The sequence below is a fragment of the Numida meleagris genome, chromosome 25 (assembly GCF_002078875.1).
Source record: "Numida meleagris isolate 19003 breed g44 Domestic line chromosome 25, NumMel1.0, whole genome shotgun sequence".
In the NCBI taxonomy this organism is placed as follows: domain Eukaryota; kingdom Metazoa; phylum Chordata; class Aves; order Galliformes; family Numididae; genus Numida; species Numida meleagris.
Window position 1 is genome coordinate 1,188,929 of NC_034433.1, and position 15,921 is coordinate 1,204,849.

At 57.9% G+C, this 15,921-nt stretch overlaps 2 protein-coding genes across 4 annotated transcripts in view; one reads left to right on the forward strand and one right to left on the reverse strand.

Moving 5' to 3' along the window:
- TIMM17A (translocase of inner mitochondrial membrane 17A) overlaps positions 1-2,982 on the reverse strand; it is an 8,089-nt gene extending 5,107 nt beyond the window's left edge. Inside the window, exons 1-2 of one of the 3 annotated variants that reach the window (XM_021377133.1) lie at positions 2,846-2,981; positions 361-460 (exon numbers count right to left, since the gene is read on the reverse strand). In XM_021377133.1, coding sequence (XP_021232808.1) covers positions 361-460; positions 2,846-2,871 — 126 coding nt within the window. In that variant the 5' untranslated portion in view covers positions 2,872-2,981. Of the gene's footprint in view, positions 1-360; positions 461-1,901; positions 2,023-2,845 lie in introns of those variants that run through there. The other 2 variants (XM_021377135.1, XM_021377134.1) reach the window with 2 other exon arrangements.
- The window catches only part of LMOD1 (leiomodin 1), a 15,263-nt gene continuing 5,698 nt past the window's right edge, over positions 6,357-15,921 (forward strand). Inside the window, exons 1-2 of the mRNA XM_021377121.1 lie at positions 6,357-6,810; positions 14,092-15,657. Coding sequence (XP_021232796.1) covers positions 6,550-6,810; positions 14,092-15,657 — 1,827 coding nt within the window. The 5' untranslated portion in view covers positions 6,357-6,549. The remainder of the gene's footprint in view (positions 6,811-14,091; positions 15,658-15,921) is intronic.

Sequence of the window (15,921 nt, forward strand, 5' to 3'; positions counted from 1 at the left end):
GGGAGCAGATCTAAGGGACCAGAAGCTGAGGGAGCAGATCTAAGGGACCAGAAGCTGAGGGAGCAGATCTAAGGGACCAGAAGCTGAGGGAGCAGTTCTGCTCAGCACTGCCTGCCACCCTGAAGGGTGATGTGTGAGGGACACCAGCCACAGGTGCCCACTGCTGCCTTCAGCAGGAACAGGAAAGCAGCACTTTCACCCAGAGTCAGGAGACCCAGCTGGCTGCTGATTAGCAACACACAGCCCATCCCTGTGTATCAGGATTCCTTCTGCCTTACCCTCTGCTGGCAAGTTGCACTGCTGATGGACAGAGACAGCAGAGGTGCGCTCTGAATGCGCTGCTCAAATGGCTTTACTTACCACTGGGGAATTCCTGAAGCCTTTGATGGCCTGGAAAATGCCGCCTCCTATCGCTCCCATGGTGAAGGCACCTCCGCAGTCATCAACTATCCTCCAGGGACTGTAAGGAAACACAAAGATGGAAATGCTGCGCTCCATCATGTCACACTGTGCAAGCCATTGTGGCAGATCCACCACTCATGCCTCTGGAGCACTGCTGTTGGAAATCCACCACCTAAACGAATGGCAAAGAACCCAAAAGTGGTGCGAGGAGGCAAGCCTGCCCACCACACCGCCTCACCCACAGCTTGCTGAGCAGCATCACCACCAGAGGAAACGCTGCAGCAAAACCAGCTGGGCATTCAGCAAAGGCTAACAGCCTGTCCCCTGCAGGAGTAAGCATCGAATGCACAGAGTTGCTTGAACTCCTCACACGTGGCACAGAGCTGTATTTCCATCACGGAAAACCTCCGCAGAATTCCAGCTGACCACCAGCTCTGCCCTAATTATGCAGTGTAAATAACTTTAATTTTTCTCTTCTCACTCTCATGACCTACAGAAAACCTGACTGGCAATTTCAAACAAGACTCAGCTCACAGCTAGCACAAAATACCGCTTCCCTGAGTTCCTCATACTTTTCCTTAGCTCTGGTTATTGAAATGAGAGACTTCAAAGTCATCTGTTGTTAAACTGAAAAGGTTTTTCTGATGCATCCAGGGTCTTTGAAGTTCATTAAAACAAAACGCAGCAACGCCCGCGCAGAGCTGCCAAAGGGCAACCTTGTGGAGCATCAAATGCTTCCAAACAGGCAGCAGCTTCCTCTCAGCACATGCTTTCAACTGCAGAAACGAGCTTTCATGTGGGGCTCACGTCCCCTTCAACGCCGCTGCCAAGCATGAGAGCTTTGTAATTCTCCCCCTCCCTGTGAGCACCAGCCTGCAATTAGCCGTGCTCCCACTGCTGGGAATTCTGCAGCGTATGCACAAACCAAGCTGTTTAGTGTCTTTCATCTTACATCAAAACCTAACAAAAGTAAAAGCCAAGCACTCAGGTGGCTACGACTGCTGCACGGGCAGTGAGCAGCAACCCTAGCAAAACACAGAGCTGAACGCTATGGCAAGCCCAGGGCTCACAAATTCTGCAATAAGAGCATCAGTGTGCTTTTCTGAACTCACTCTCAATGTATTGCTCCTGCTCCTTTTCCCCTGAACGCTCACTGCACTGCACGTTTTGCCACGAGTTTTTAACTGCTTCCTGCAAAGTCTTCAGTCCCCCAGACAGCAGTGGGCGGGCGGAACGCAGTCCCACCATGCATTGTCCTTCTTTTTTGCTGCCCGTCACAAGCTTCCATCTCACGTTCCTAACAAATCCCCTCTAGTTTTGATGAAATTATATGATGCAGCCCTGTTTCATGTCTTATTTTCACCCCAAGCCCCTGATTCCTGCACACTGCCATCAGAGCTGAGATGTGTGGCCTCCAGGTCACTCCTCGCATTGTTTTTCTCTCTTCTCTGTGCCTCCTGCCCAGACTGAGATCTGCTGCTAGGAATAAAACATCTCACCGCAGCTCTCCTCCTTCGTTAGCTTGTTAAGAGCGATCTCGTTAAAAGGTTTGCCGGCAATCCAAACAGATGATGCGAAGAGGCCTTCCTTTCCCCACAACGTCACTGGATTCCCACACAGCAAAACCACAGGGTCGCAGAATCATTAAGACCAGACAAGATCTCGGAGCTCCCCATCTCCATGTCCCTCAGTGCCACATCCCCACGGCTCCAAACCCCTCTGGGGACAGTGACCCCACCTCCCTGGGCTGTCAGCTCGGGACAATTAATGTGACTGCTCTTTTCAAAAGCCTCATTAGACTCAATCATGGAACATTCTTGTGGATCTGTCCATCTCTAACCATCCCACAGAAGTGATGCCCATTAGTTACCATCAGAGTCCTTAAGTTTTCCCCTTAACTACCCCCACACCTCTGCAGGAACAGCTTTTAAACAAGAAATTGGGTTTGCTGCACGGTTTTTAAACGAGGAAATGGCTCTGAGAGCAGCACAGCCACCTCCTGCCTCGTCTTCTGAGGACAGGCGTTGCAGGCTGGCACAAAGCGCCCATAGCGGGGGGAACCTGAGGAGATCACTCCATTATTAATTCGGGTTACCGGCATGCTTAGTATTAACCGCTTCCCTGACTTTAAGGAAGTCTCACAGAGGGGGAAAGCGCCGTGAGGAGGCGGAGGGGAGGCCTCGCGGCGGCCTGCAGCCCCACGGGGGGTGTTCAGGGAACGGCACTGCGCCGGAGGGCGGCGAGCACGGCCTCCGCGGGCCACAGTGACGCAGTCCGGAAGCGGCGGCCATGACAGCGGCGTCGCCAAGGTCACCTCCCGCCCCCCTCGGCCTCCCGCTCCCGGAGCCGCCATCCCGCTCCCCTCAGGCGGTTCCCGCCCCGCCCGCGCGCACGCCGGAGCCCGCCAAAGCCCAACGGCCGCCGCGCGCGCCGCGCCGCTCACCAGGGCTCGCGCGCGTACTCCTCCATCTTCGCACGCGCCGCCGACCCCGCCCGCCCTGCCGCCCCGCGATTGGCCCCTCGCCCCACCGCGCCGACCAATCGGGGAAGAGGGCGGGACGGCGGTCGTCGGGACTGCGCATGCGTCGTGCCCCTTTGGCCACGCCCCCGAGGGGTGGATGGGAGCGGCTGGGTCCTAGTGCCCGGCTCGCTGCCGGCGCTTGTTGCGATTCTGTCGCCTGTCTCGGTGCGACCCAACGTGTGCACCTTAGGGAGGGCGGTTGTAGCGGGCTGTCCTCACAGGGCGTCGGGCTGCAGGAAAGAGGGCTCCCAGTCACCCAGCTGCACATCGCTCGGTCTCCTCCCGCCCCTATATTAACCCCACGCAGCCCTCTCTTGTAATGACGGCGGATCGCTCAGCTGCAGCGTGGATTGTGCCTCAACTACCAGCGAGGCCCTTAACTGCGCTAATAAATCATGGGTTGAAGCAATGGGACGGGGTGACGTGCTCCTGCTGCTGCTGTTTGCTGTGAAGGGCTCCTTGCAAACACGGCTCCAGGGGCTGCGCGCAGAGGTGCCGCGTTTGTCCTCGTTGGAGGGGGCAGGGAAGCGGTGCTGCAGGGGTGGACGTCACCAGGAGGTGGTGGTGTGGCTTTGGGAGAGGGAACGACTGGGAAAACTCAGAAACGCAAGAGCCGTGAGGATTGGAAGGGACCTCCGCAGCTCCCCACCCCAACGCAGGTTCCCTATGACAGGTTGCATAGGAACCTGGCTCTGATCAGCCCGTGGTCAACCATTGGTCTACCAGGACCCCCAGGTCCTTTTCTGCAGAGCTCCTTTCCAGCAGCTCAGCCCCGAACCTGAACTGATGCATACAGCTGTAGGACCCTGCGCTTGCTCTTGTTGAGCCTTATCACGTTCCTCTGCTCAGCTCTGCAGTCTGCCCAGCCTTGTCCCAGCTGCTGGGGGTGGGGACAGCCGTGGCACGGGGCAGGCCGCTGGGAGGGAGCAGGTGTTTTGCAAGGGGAGGTTTGGTGTGGGGCTGCGGTTGGGTTTGAGAGAGCAGCAGCTCCTACTGGTGAGACTGGGAAGAGCTGCAGCGTGGAGATGCTGCTTGCTTTGCAGGGGGCGTGCTGTGAAACGCAAAGATCAGGGGCTCAACCTTCCATCCTCCAGGCTCTGAAGGAAGGGGCAGATAAAACAGCTGGGAGGAATCCATCCATTTCTCGATTGTGCTCTACCGGCTGATAGAAGAAAAGGAGGCAGAAATGCAGCTGGGAATGGGCTTGGGGAGATCTGCCTGAGACCCTCACGTGTGCCAGGAGAAGGCACTTCACCTCACTCCGTGTCGGATCCTCATCCCTAAGACGTGGCTGGTAACACTGCTGTGTTTCAGAGGAGACCGCTGTGAGTGCCTCCGAGGTGATCAGTTGCTATGGGAATGGGAATCCTGATAAGAGCAGAGGCTGCAGAGCCATCAGATTTGCAGGTGATGGAGCTCCTCCGTGCCGTGCCGTGTTGCACTGTGCCGTGCTGTGTGTGCCAAGCTGTGCCGCGCCGTGCAGAGCTTCCAGGGCCCAGCACTAACTCAGTGGTGGCTGCAGCACGAGGGCCCCACGTTTCCCCAGCCCCAGCTGCTGCTGGCCTATGAAGAGCAGCCGCTGCAACCATCTCCAGAGTTCCTCCTCTTATTCTGTGATGAGACCTAAATATTCTTTCCAGTGTTTTCTCTCTTATGGCACTGAGAGCTCCGTGGAACAGGGTGGTTTCAGAGCTACGCCAGCATCCGAAGGGATGCATAACAGCCAAGATAAATCACAGTGAAACCATGCGCTGTAAGCTGTGACCAGCTGGAGCAACCCCTGGGCCTCTCCCAGCCTCTCTGCTCTTGCCAAAGGGCCTCTGCTAGTGAAGGAATGTCACCTCTGCACAGACAGCTTTGCAGCCCCATGGAGGAGAGCCCAGCAGATCCCACAGCAGGGGACGTGTGATGCCCACCCCACACTCAGCAGCAGGAAGGGAGAGGGAGAAAGCGGCGGGGGGTGGCACTGGGGTTCCTCCTTGCTCGGTCTGGTTGGAGAGCTTTGCCTTTTCACTTAGCACAGCTCTGAGGAGCACAGGCAGCATTTCCTGAGCATGCCACGTTCCCTGGCATCGCTGTGGTCAGCGTAGATGGGGAGCACAGGGCCCCAGGGAGACAGGAGTGAGGGGGTGACGTGGGATGAAATGCAGTAGCACAATGTTTAAGGGTATGCGCTTGGAAACTAAAAACAACAGTTTCTTCCCCAATCTGGAAAAAATCTCAGTTGCGTGTCTGAATCATAGGAAGGCTATGAGCAGGAGCTGAGTGCTGCAATGCCGGAGATAAGAGAAATCCTAGAACGCAAGCAGCCCGCGTTTCCCGTCCAGATGGGGAATGTCTGGTCTGCAGCACGAGGCGCCGGGAGGCTCACCTGGAGCACCCCGTGTCTGTGCGGGGGGTGAGATCTGAGCCCCGAGACAGCGGGGAGGGTCACTGGGCTCTCTTAGGAGAGCTCATTCCAGTGGAGGAGACCAGAGGGCTGCTCGCATGGGCCAGGAGAGAGATCTGAGAGCAGGCAGTAAATACCAGGAGGGTGATAAGGAATGAAGTAAAAGGGCGAAGCCAGCAGCGTATCAAATGGGTACCAAATGTTGTGCATGGGGTAAAGCTGCTCTGAAACTTGGAGAGAAAGAGCACATCTGCCACGTCCCCCTGGGAGACATTGCAGATGCCAGAAAGCCTCTGTACAGATTAGGCCAGTGGAAAGTAGGTGCCTCCGAGCAAAGCCCGGGCTTAGGGCACCGCCTGAACCAGAAGCAGAAGACAGTCAGGAATTCAGCCTGTGCAGAAGGAGGGATGTCTGTGAGGATGGGCAAGGGGGAATGGGAGAGCTGTGACGAAGAGCAGCTGCAGAAACCCCCCTTCAGATGATGGGGAATGTGCAGAAGCACTGACCCGGTACCAAAGGCCAGCGCTGGGCTCAGACCATGGAGCAGAACCGGGTGGGCACGCAGTGCTGGTGCCTGCGGGGCTTTGCACATCCTCTGTGCAGAAAGCAGCCCACACCAGCACCTCCGCCAGCCCCTCCCTGACGGGCTGACCCCACAGACACTGGAGAGCATCAGGATAAGGATGGATGAAGCTCAGGGGTGGGCACGCTGCTGCTGATTTCAGCCGAGAGCTGTCAGGAGCACAACACCCAGCTCCCGAAAATCTGCCCTCCTGTAAGTGGGGGGCTTGGGGTAAGACTGACCCTGTTACCCACGCCCCCGGGCCAGGAGGTGCCCCCAGCCCCCAGCTCCCCAGCCTGCCAGCTTGTGTGCATTTTTGCATGTTTTTCTCACTCCGTTGGCCCATTGCCTTTAAAAGGCTAAATGCTCCGGACTAAATTTGGTCATGCAGCTCTGCATGGTTCCCTGGAATGTCCTCGGGTTTCAGGCTCCCCCGACTGCACCATTCCCCGCCTCCCGCTGGGCTCCATTGGCTGGGCCCTGGTATCGGCCAACCCTTGGGCCGAGGGATGTCCCCTCTCCATCAGCACCGTACCCCGGGCTGCAGAGCTGAGATTTAACACTTCAGCACCTGCTGCCGCTGCGGGAAGCAGTGTGAGAGCCTCGGCTCTGGTTTTTTTTTCTCCTGCTTTGGGTACCACAACAACCGCCACCGTGTCTCGCCAACGGGCCAAGATGTCCAAAGTCGCCAAATATCGGCGACAAGTTAGTGAAGATCCGGACATCGACAGCTTGCTGTCGACTCTGTCTCCGGAGGAGATGGAGGAGCTGGAGAAGGAGCTGGATGTGGTGGATTCTGATGGAAGCATCCCTGCGGAGCCGAGTCCGAAGAACCAAGCGGAAAAGCCCCCGGCCAGCGCGCAGAACTGCGACCCGGTGCTCAACCACCACGAGAAAGAGCCCAGGAAACGTCTCCAGAGGGAGAAGGCGGTGGATGTAAGTCCCATCTCCCCACGCTGTGCTGCTCCTTGGGCACGGCTGTGTGTAAGAGCTGTTTGAAGGGACGTGTTGAGGAGTGGTGGGCAGACCGGGGGACGGGGCAGGGAGCTGGCAGCCAACGGGGGCTTTTGGGAGCTGTCCGAAAGCCCAAGCTGCTGTCAGGGGGCTTCTCCTTGCCTCTGGGCAGGGCTGGGGGCTTCAACAACCTCCGTTCCTTGCGGAATAACTGCAAGGAGAAGTTTGCTGCTTGGTGGGAGTCACCCCAAGGAGCAGGTTTTGCCCTAAGCCATTCCTTCCGTGTTCGTCGTCCAGCTAAAACTCATCCTCTTATTTTGGGTTGGGTACGTTTATCTCCTTCTCTGCATCGGGTTCAATCCTTTAAGATCTTCCTCGGGGCGAGAGAACGTCGTGCCAGCCCTCACCCCGTGGATCTGTGCCTCGCCTCGGTGGCAGCCAGTCCCGCTTCCCCGCAGCATTTATTAACCTCTGCTCTAAGAATATTTGGTATGTGCTCGGTGCGTGGGAGGCTGGGAAGCATTCGGTTTCCCTCGCTTTCCACGGCAGGCTGAGCCAGAGCTCTGCAGAGGGGAACTGCAGCTCTGCTCCTGCACAGCAAGGGCAGGATCCGTGCTTGGGCCGGGGCGTGCACCGCCCCGAGCTGCTCTGCTTCCAGCGGTGCTCGGGCAGAAAGGAGAAGGGAAAAACCTCAGCCCCACCTGGGAGCGGCATTTTGGAAGCGGTCTCCGTTTCTCGTGTAGTGTTGTGTTGAAGGACCACAGCCAGGGGATGCTTTTACCGAATCGTTTTCGCGGGCAATGTAAGAACCAGCACGAGCCTTCTGGGGCTGCACGCTGAGAAGGATCCCTCCTTCATGAGGGGAGTGCTCACTGGAGTACGGACTGCGCTGGGACACTGGAGTTAAAACACTGGAGACTGGTCCCATGAAACACACTGGGAAATGAAACGTCGTGGCAGATAATGATATATACGATTCTAATGCTAGTCTGAATCTGCCAGTGGTAAATCCCTGGTAAGGAGCTTGCGTGTTGCCTGCACTCAGTAAAACCAGGTAGACCCTTCATCCCTGAGCCACGATATGAGTTGGAATACAAGGGAACGAGGGGGAAGCAGAGTCACGCTGCAGTGTGTGCAGCCTGGAGCTGTGCTCCACGATCCCCGTAGTCCCCTCTGGCTCGGGATGTTCTGCCATTCTGTTCTGCCACGGAGCCCCTGTCCTGACCAAGGCCTGGGATGCAGCCAGGATGCAAACAGGGAGAGCTGAGAAGGGCAGGGGAGGGGCAGGTTTCTTTTGGAGTCCTGCGCAAGGGGTTAAGCAGCGCTCCCAGCTCTCCCCTGGCCGCAGCCATCACTTCTATATGCGGTGCTCAGCGTGGGCTGGGGGAGCAATTCCCACCGCACACAACTCCCCTCCCCGGCTCACCGCCCCTGGCTGCCAGAGCTCTGCCTGCAAGGCCTCCCCTTGGCCGAGAGCTGCAGACCACCAAGGGTCCGATGCCCCATCCCCTCCTCCCTACACTGTGTGTTAGGAAGGATGTGCAGAACTTTGCCAAAGTGGGAAGCAGGGCGTTTTAAGGGGAAAGGCTTGGGTCCTGCCGCTCTCCCAGCTCTGCTTGTGGTCTTTTCTCAGTTTCAGACCCGCTCCAGGCACCTCAATGCCCTCCTAAAAGCTGGGGGGGGGGGCGGAGGGGGCAGATCTGGAATTGTCGTGACTCCGCAACAACACGCCGTCTTTCTCTGCGATGAAAAGGGCAAACTTGGGTAACTAGGAGGCAGTTTATAAACAGCCCAAAATAGACGTGAGCTTTGCCCTGACTTCTCTGCGCCGCGCAGCCAAACGCATAGCTGGGCGATGCATTAATTAATTCATCTTCATTTCCTATTGCCAGCGAGCGCTTGGGGCCGTGCCGCTCCTCGGATGCACCCTTGCTGCGGGCCTGTGCCTCCGGGGAGGGCAGGTTGGTAGTGCTCACCAATGGGTAAATGAGGTCTCTAATTGCTGCTGCCTTCTCGGTGCAGTGGGCAAAGACACAGTGAGAGACGTCCAGGCTGGGAACATGGTGTCGTTCGGAAGCGGTGGCATTGAGCAGTGTGATTAACTGAGCTGTGGTCACCTGGAATCTTTGCAGCATGCCTCTCCCAAACTCCATGGGATGGTCTTCCAAAACCCCCCCCCCGTCCTTCCTCCCTGGTTGCTGGGGTGTGCACGTGTAGGCTCAGGCAGCCTGGTGGCGGTGAACCCAGCACTGAGAACAAGCAGTGCCCTAACAGTGGGAAGCGGTACCCAGCCAGGTGAGGTCCCTGCTGGGGAGCCCTTCTGTGATACCACAGAGGACCAAGCTGGTGTTTCAGCTTCATATTCATGGCCAAATCTTGTTGTTTTGGTTTTTCTTTTGTTTTTTTTTCATGGAACTATCTGGAAGAAAAACAAGCTCTGGATTTAAATAGCCAGGACAGACTCAAGGGGAATCATAACTAAGGGAAAAGCAGCGCTTGTATCATTGCTGAAGCATCTTACGGGTCTGTGACTAACACAGCTGGATTTAAGCTCTGGTTATCAGCCCGTCCCCCCCCCCAAGGACCGCTGCCATCCCCAGGCTTTGCCTTTCACTCAGCCAGGCTTGAGAAGGAGCATCGCTTCCAGGACGGTGCCCTTCCTGGGCTCACAGTGATGCCAGGGGCTCTGTGTGCCTACGAGGCACCCGGCCCATCTAAGGGCACGAGTGGGCAGGAGGGTTCTGTATTTACATAAGGCACAACGGGGATGCAGACAAACCTGGGGAAATGTTTGGAGTGTTGGGCTTATATGGGCCGAGCTGCCACCGGGGGGGAGCTTTATTGTCTGTTTATGTTTTGCTGATAAAGAGAGATAAGGAGCAGGAAAAGAGCTCGAATCGGTGACGTCTCGCTCTGGTTAGCAGCATGACTCCATCGTTCGTGTGCTGCAGTGGTCTCTGTGGCTCAGAGCCGGGGCAAATCGGCCGTGCCACCCACCCCCAGGCTTTGCCATGGTGGGAACAGCAGCTGGGTGCCAACGCGCTCCATGTGCGGCTCCTGGCAGGGAGGAGGCATCCACAGCGGCACGGCGCTCCATCCCCTCCTGCTCATCGCTTTCCTCAATCCTCCTTCAGCCTGGTGCAAATGAGACACCCAAAGGAGGGCTTGGAGATGCACACGCCGCCCCTTGCAGCCCCAGCTGGAGGGGGTGTGAGCAGAAAAGTAGCCTCAGGTTGGGAGTATCCCCTTCAGGCTGTGCTGGGAAACAGTGGGTCGAAGAGGAAAACCCAGATTTCTAAAACCAGCTTTTATCAGGGAATGAAACTTCCCATTTGCGAAGTACCCAGCAGCTCCAAGGGCTCTCTGGAAAATGGCTGCGTGGCACCACGGCTGAGCCGGGGCTGTGCTAGGAAGGGAAATGCCGCTGAGACTTTTATTATCTGCTTTAATTCACCAATGAAGGCAAAGTAAGGCAAAAGTCAGGGCCAGGAGCCGGCTGGTCCCCGGAGGACAGCGCTGCGTCTCAGGAGGAGCATTGGCCTGGGAAGGGCGAGTCTGCAGCCAGCGCTGGGGTCAGGAAGGCCAGGGCAGAAGAGAAGGGGATAACGAGGCTTCTAATTAAAGTGACAGTGATGGCCGAGGCGGGATGGGGCAGGAAGCCGTTCACATTGCTCAGGGCTTCAGCACATAGGGCACAGCCTGGGGGTCACGCTGGGTCTGCGTGGGTCCCTTGGCAGCGCTCAGGTCCTCCCACTCCTGCTTCATGCCAAGAAGCCCAAAAGTGCCTGGGGACGGCCCTAGCAGGGAGCCCTTAGGGCAGCTGCAGGCAGGGCAGTGCCGGGAGCACAAATCATGGGGGCTGCCCCCAGGTCTCTGCTTGGGTTCAGTGGCTCTCTGGACTCTGGCAAGGATGCTGTGTTTGTCCAGGGATATCCCTGGCTCTGAGTCCCCCCCAGGTTACTCAAAATTGACCAGGGATTGGAGGAAGGAAGCAGCGTGGCTCGCTTGATGCGGATCCACTTGGATAGAGCAACCCTCCTGCATGCCTGGAGCATAATGACACCCAAATACCCAGGAGCATCAAGGGCAAAACGACGTGTATTTGGACAGCAGGGGACATCACTGTGTCCTGGGAGCTCCACGTGCCTTGTGTCCGGCTCTCTCACCCCTTTCCCCATGGCCGAGCTGTGGGATGGGGGTGTGGGTGTGCCCAGCAGCCTCTGGCTGCATGCAGGCAGGATGTGTGCTGCTCCCTGCTCCAAAATCCCCTCTGCCACTCGGGATTCGCACGGTTCCCATGGGCTGCAAAATGGTCCTGCTGGCTGCAGGGAAGTTGTTGTCACAGCAGGGGCTGGGGGAAAGGGGTGGTCTCTTGGTGCAGGATTTGTGCTGCAGCTCTGAAGGGATCTGGTGCATGGAGCACAGCTCTGGGTGGACAGACCATGTCCTGGCCAAAGCCAGCACGCAGAAATGGCTCAGCCAGTGTTGTTGCTGGGGAGGGAGAGAGTCACGAGGAGACCCCTGTGCTCTGCTCAGCTCCACTTTATGTGCAGAAGTTCACCCGCGTGCCTAAAATTGTCCCTGGGTTAACGGAGTTCAGCTGCTCCCGCTGTCCCTTGGTGCACTGTGGTGCAGGACAGCCCTTTGCTCAGAGCCTACATTCCCGTTGCCCCCCATAGCAAACAGCACCTGGAGCCCCTTTGGAGCCCACCCCCATTTACCAGCATTGCTGGCGGTTGGTGAGTTTGCATGTCATTGCTGGGGCACAGCTCCCCAAGGTACAGCTCCCCATGGCGCAGCTCCCCATGGCGCAGCTCCCCAAGGCACAGCTCCCCATGGCGCAGCTCCCCATGGCGCAGCTCCCCATGGCGCAGCTCCCCAAGGCACAGCTCCCCATGGCGCAGCTCCCCATGGCGCAGCTCCCCATGGTGCAGCTCCCCAAGGCACAGCTCCCCATGGCGCAGCTCCCCATGGCTCACGCCATGTTCACCAGTGAGCTGAACACGTGGCCGCTGCGTTGGGGCGGGCAGCCCAGCAGCGTGATGCTGGCCATGAGTGCCTCTTCCCAGGACATGCCTCCGCAAATAGCTGCGCGTTGCTGCGAGCTGGCCCCCTCCAAACCCAAACATTTATTCTGCTAATGCATTTCTACTGCTCCCCTCTGCCAGGGATTGATGCAACAGCAGCACCGTGCCAGTTGCCCCTTCCCTCCACTTGGGCATGGATGTGGAGAGCCCCCGTGTCCCCCCCCACCACCCCAGGACCCCCCCTCTCACCGTGCACCCAGTTCCGTGCACAGCGGGGCAGTCCCCATCCCTTCCACCTCCCAGCCCCAGACACCCATAGCGATGCTGCTCTCCACCCCAACCCGTGCAGTGGGGTTTCAGGTGCAGGGTGCAGCCCCTTGCTCCCCCACAGCCCCACAGCAGCTCAGCGCAGGGCTCAGGGCACAGCCCGGTCCCGTCTGCTCACACCGGGCTGCGAGCGCTTGGATTCCAGGCAAGAAGTTCCCGGCCTGCTTTGCCTTTTAAGGAAGCGTCTGAGTGGGTTTGAGGGTTGCAAATGCTAACAAGCAATGGCAATGCTCATTTTAGTCTATTTAGAGGAAACGGGAAGGCATTTCAGTTCATCAAAACACTAGTGATTAATCAGCCCAGTACCAGGCTGTTTTTATTAGGCTTATTTTTAAAGGTCTGACACGCAGTGTAAAAATATTCCCCTAATAATCATGCTTGCAGCGGAGGGAATGGCACGGAGGGGTGCTGAGCGCCTGTTTCTGGGTGCCCAAGGTAAATATGGGCTGAAAATGGCCATGGAGGGGCTGTGGGGATGGCCCTGGCCAGGCTGCAGGAGGCAAAGGGAGGAGCAGGGGACACGTGCATCCCTCCTTTCCCCTTCCCTTTTCCCTTCCCCTTCCCTTCCCTTTCCATTTCCCCTTTCCCTGCAGTGGTCACTGCTGCCTTCCTTCTCTGCTCAGGACATGTGGCAGCAGATCAGGGTGCAGTTGCTTTAATGATAACAGCGCTAACGATGTAATAACAAGATAAGAGAGATGCCTTTGCCTCGCAGGGCTGATTATTTCACTCTGGTTTTGTCTTATTTGGAGAAATCCATTGCCTCCTCTAAGTATGGAAGGTTTTGCAGCTCCTTCTCCCCAGAGTTTTCTTCTCTTTCTTCAAGATCTGTTCATTCTTGGCCAAAACCTTCACCCTGCTTTGTCCTGGGGAGGCAGGAAGCTCCGAGCCCCGCATCACCAAACTGCACAGCATGGGCTGGAAAGGAGAAGGCTTTTTGGAGTGTGTGGTGTGGGGCTGAGGCTGCTGGCTGCAGCTTGAGGAGCGGAAGAGAAAGGGTTGGAGAGCTTGGGAGGCTGCACAAGGAACCTCCACCCTTGGACATCCCCAAACCTCCAGCCCAGGACATGCCCAAATGCCTTTGAAAGGCACCGCTGGGCTCAGTGTGAGGCAGCACAGCCCCCTCCCATGCACCTCCTGCCACAGACCCCAGTTCCTCTTCACCGTGGTCTTTCGGGGTGGCACCGCACACCCCTTCCCCACCTCCACCCAGGATCAGGCGCACTGCAGCGACTGGGGCCACCAGCTCAGAGCTGGAGGCAGTGGCACCCCGTTCCCCATCCATCCCCACCGCTGGGGCTGCGGACATGGCTCTGTGGGTCTGGCACGTGCCTCTCTGCCGCCTGCCCAGGTTCCACGCTGGGGAGCCAAGAAATCTCTTAGCTAAATAAACAGCTTCGTCCCAGATGGCATCTGTGTGTGCTGGTGTGCATCTGTGCCAGGTACACGCTGTCCCCGCCGCTGCCCGCTGGCGGCCTGGCCAGCTCTTCCCACCAAGCAGCGCTCCCAGAGGGCCAGAACCGGGCCAGGATGGGGCTGCTGTGGGGTCCTGGCTGCGATTTGGGGGTACAAGGCACTGGGTGCAGGCGTGGTGCTAACCCTCACGTGCTCCCCAGTCATGGAGCGGGGAGAAGGAAGCCCAAATTGCCAAACTCGGCTGCAGGCATTGCAGCAGGGTCGTGCCCTGCGTTGAAGGCTTGGTCCCAGTGCTGGGCATTCTCCAGTGCCAGAGGTATCCCTGCATAGCACTGACTCACAGTGGGAGCGGAGAGGTGTCACAGCTGCACTGCTGTCGCCAAATGCGGGTCCTGTGCATCTCTCCAGGTGCATGGGGAAGTGAATCCGGGGCGGTGAGGCTGGAGCTCAGGGAGCCTGCCCTGCTAACGCCTCCGTGTTCCTCTTTTGCTAGGAAAGCAGGCTGGATGAGAAGAAAGAAGTCAAGAACGGAGAAGAAAAGGGAAAGGAAGCTCCTGCCAAAGACCTGGCCCGAAAACGCGATACAGGAGCAGGGAAAGACTCTAAGAAGGAAGAAAGCGCTCAGAAGACGGAGCCGAAAGCTAAAGAGGAGGCTGAGAGCAAAACCAAGGACAGGAAAGCCATCAACGACAAGGTCAAGGCCATGGAGAAAAAACTGATGGGCAAAGACAAGAAGGAGGAAGAGAAGGGTTTGGCAGCAAAGAAGGATGCAGAGAAGGACAAAAAGGAAGAGAAGGGCTCGGTGTTAAAGAAGGACGTGGGGAAAGATAAAAAGGAGGAGGAGAAGGGCTCAGCATTAAAGAAGGACATAGGGAAGGATAAAAAGCAGGAGGAGAAGGGCTCAGCAGCAAAGAAGGAGGCAGAGAAGGACAAAAAGGAAGAAGAAAAGAGGTCAGCACTGAAGAAGGGCACAGAGAAGGACAAAAAGGAGGAAGAGAAGAGCTCCGAGTCAAAGAAAGAGGCAGAAAAAGACAACAAAGGAGGAGAGAAGAAAGAGAAAGAGAAAAAAGAAGAGGAAAAGAGCTCAGCTTCGAAAAAATCTAAGGCAGATGAGAAGGAGAAGCCCCAGCCCAAGGCAGAGGCAGAGGGGAAGGAGGAGGACAAGGCAGCGGCCGAGAGCAGCCCCGCGCCCACCCCCAGCACTGCCCCCGAGCAGCCCAAGGAGGACGAGGCCTCCAGCATCTTCGACGAACTCATCGAGAAGGTGAAGAACAACGACGCCGAGGTCACCGAGGTGAACGTGAACAACTCGGACTGCATCAACAACGAGACCCTGGTGCGCTTCACCGAGGCGCTGGAGTTCAACACGGTGGTCAAGCTGTTCGCGTTGGCCAACACCCGCGCCGACGACCACGTGGCCTTCGCCATCGCCATCATGCTGAAGTCCAACAAGGTGCTGACCAGCATCAACCTGGACTCCAACCACATCACGGGGAAAGGCATCCTGGCCATTTTCCGGGCGCTGCTGCAGAACGACACGCTGACGGAGCTGCGCTTCCACAACCAGCGGCACATCTGCGGGGGGAAGACGGAGATGGAGATCGCCAAGCTGCTGAAGGAGAACACCACGCTGCTCAAGCTGGGCTACCACTTCGAGCTGGCCGGGCCCCGCATGACGGTCACCAACCTGCTGAGCCGCAACATGGACAGGCAGAGGCAGAAGCGCCTCCAGGAGCAGAAACTGGCCCAGGAGCGCGGCGAGAAGAAGGATCTGCTGGAGGTGCCCAAGGTCGGAGCCCCGAAGGGGTCCCCCAAGGGGTCCCCGCAGCCGTCCCCCAAAACGTCCCCCAAAAACTCTCCCAAGAAGGGGGGAGCGCCCGCCGCGCCGCCCCCACCTCCTCCTCCACTCGCCCCGCCGCTGATCAACGAGAACCTGAGGAACTCGCTGTCGCCGGCCACGCAGAGGAAGATGGGGGACCGGGCGCCCATGCAGGAGAAGAGCTCGCGAGATCAGCTCCTGGCGGCCATCCGCTCCAGCAACCTCAAACAGCTCAAGAAGGCGAGTGGGGGGCTGCGGGGGGGACGACTGCGGGCAGCACCGTGGGGTTGGCGTGCTGGCTGAGCTCACTCGGGCAGTGCAGCAGAGGGCTGGGGACGGAGCGTGGGGTCCGTGGTCCCAGTGCAGAGCACAGGGCAGGGACAGACCCATCCCTTTGCAGAGCACGCGGGGTGGGCAGATCCATCCCTTGGCACCATCCCCAGAAGGGCATATGGGGTCAGGAGATCCATTCCCTGTATAGAGTCAGAGGATCCATCCCTTACA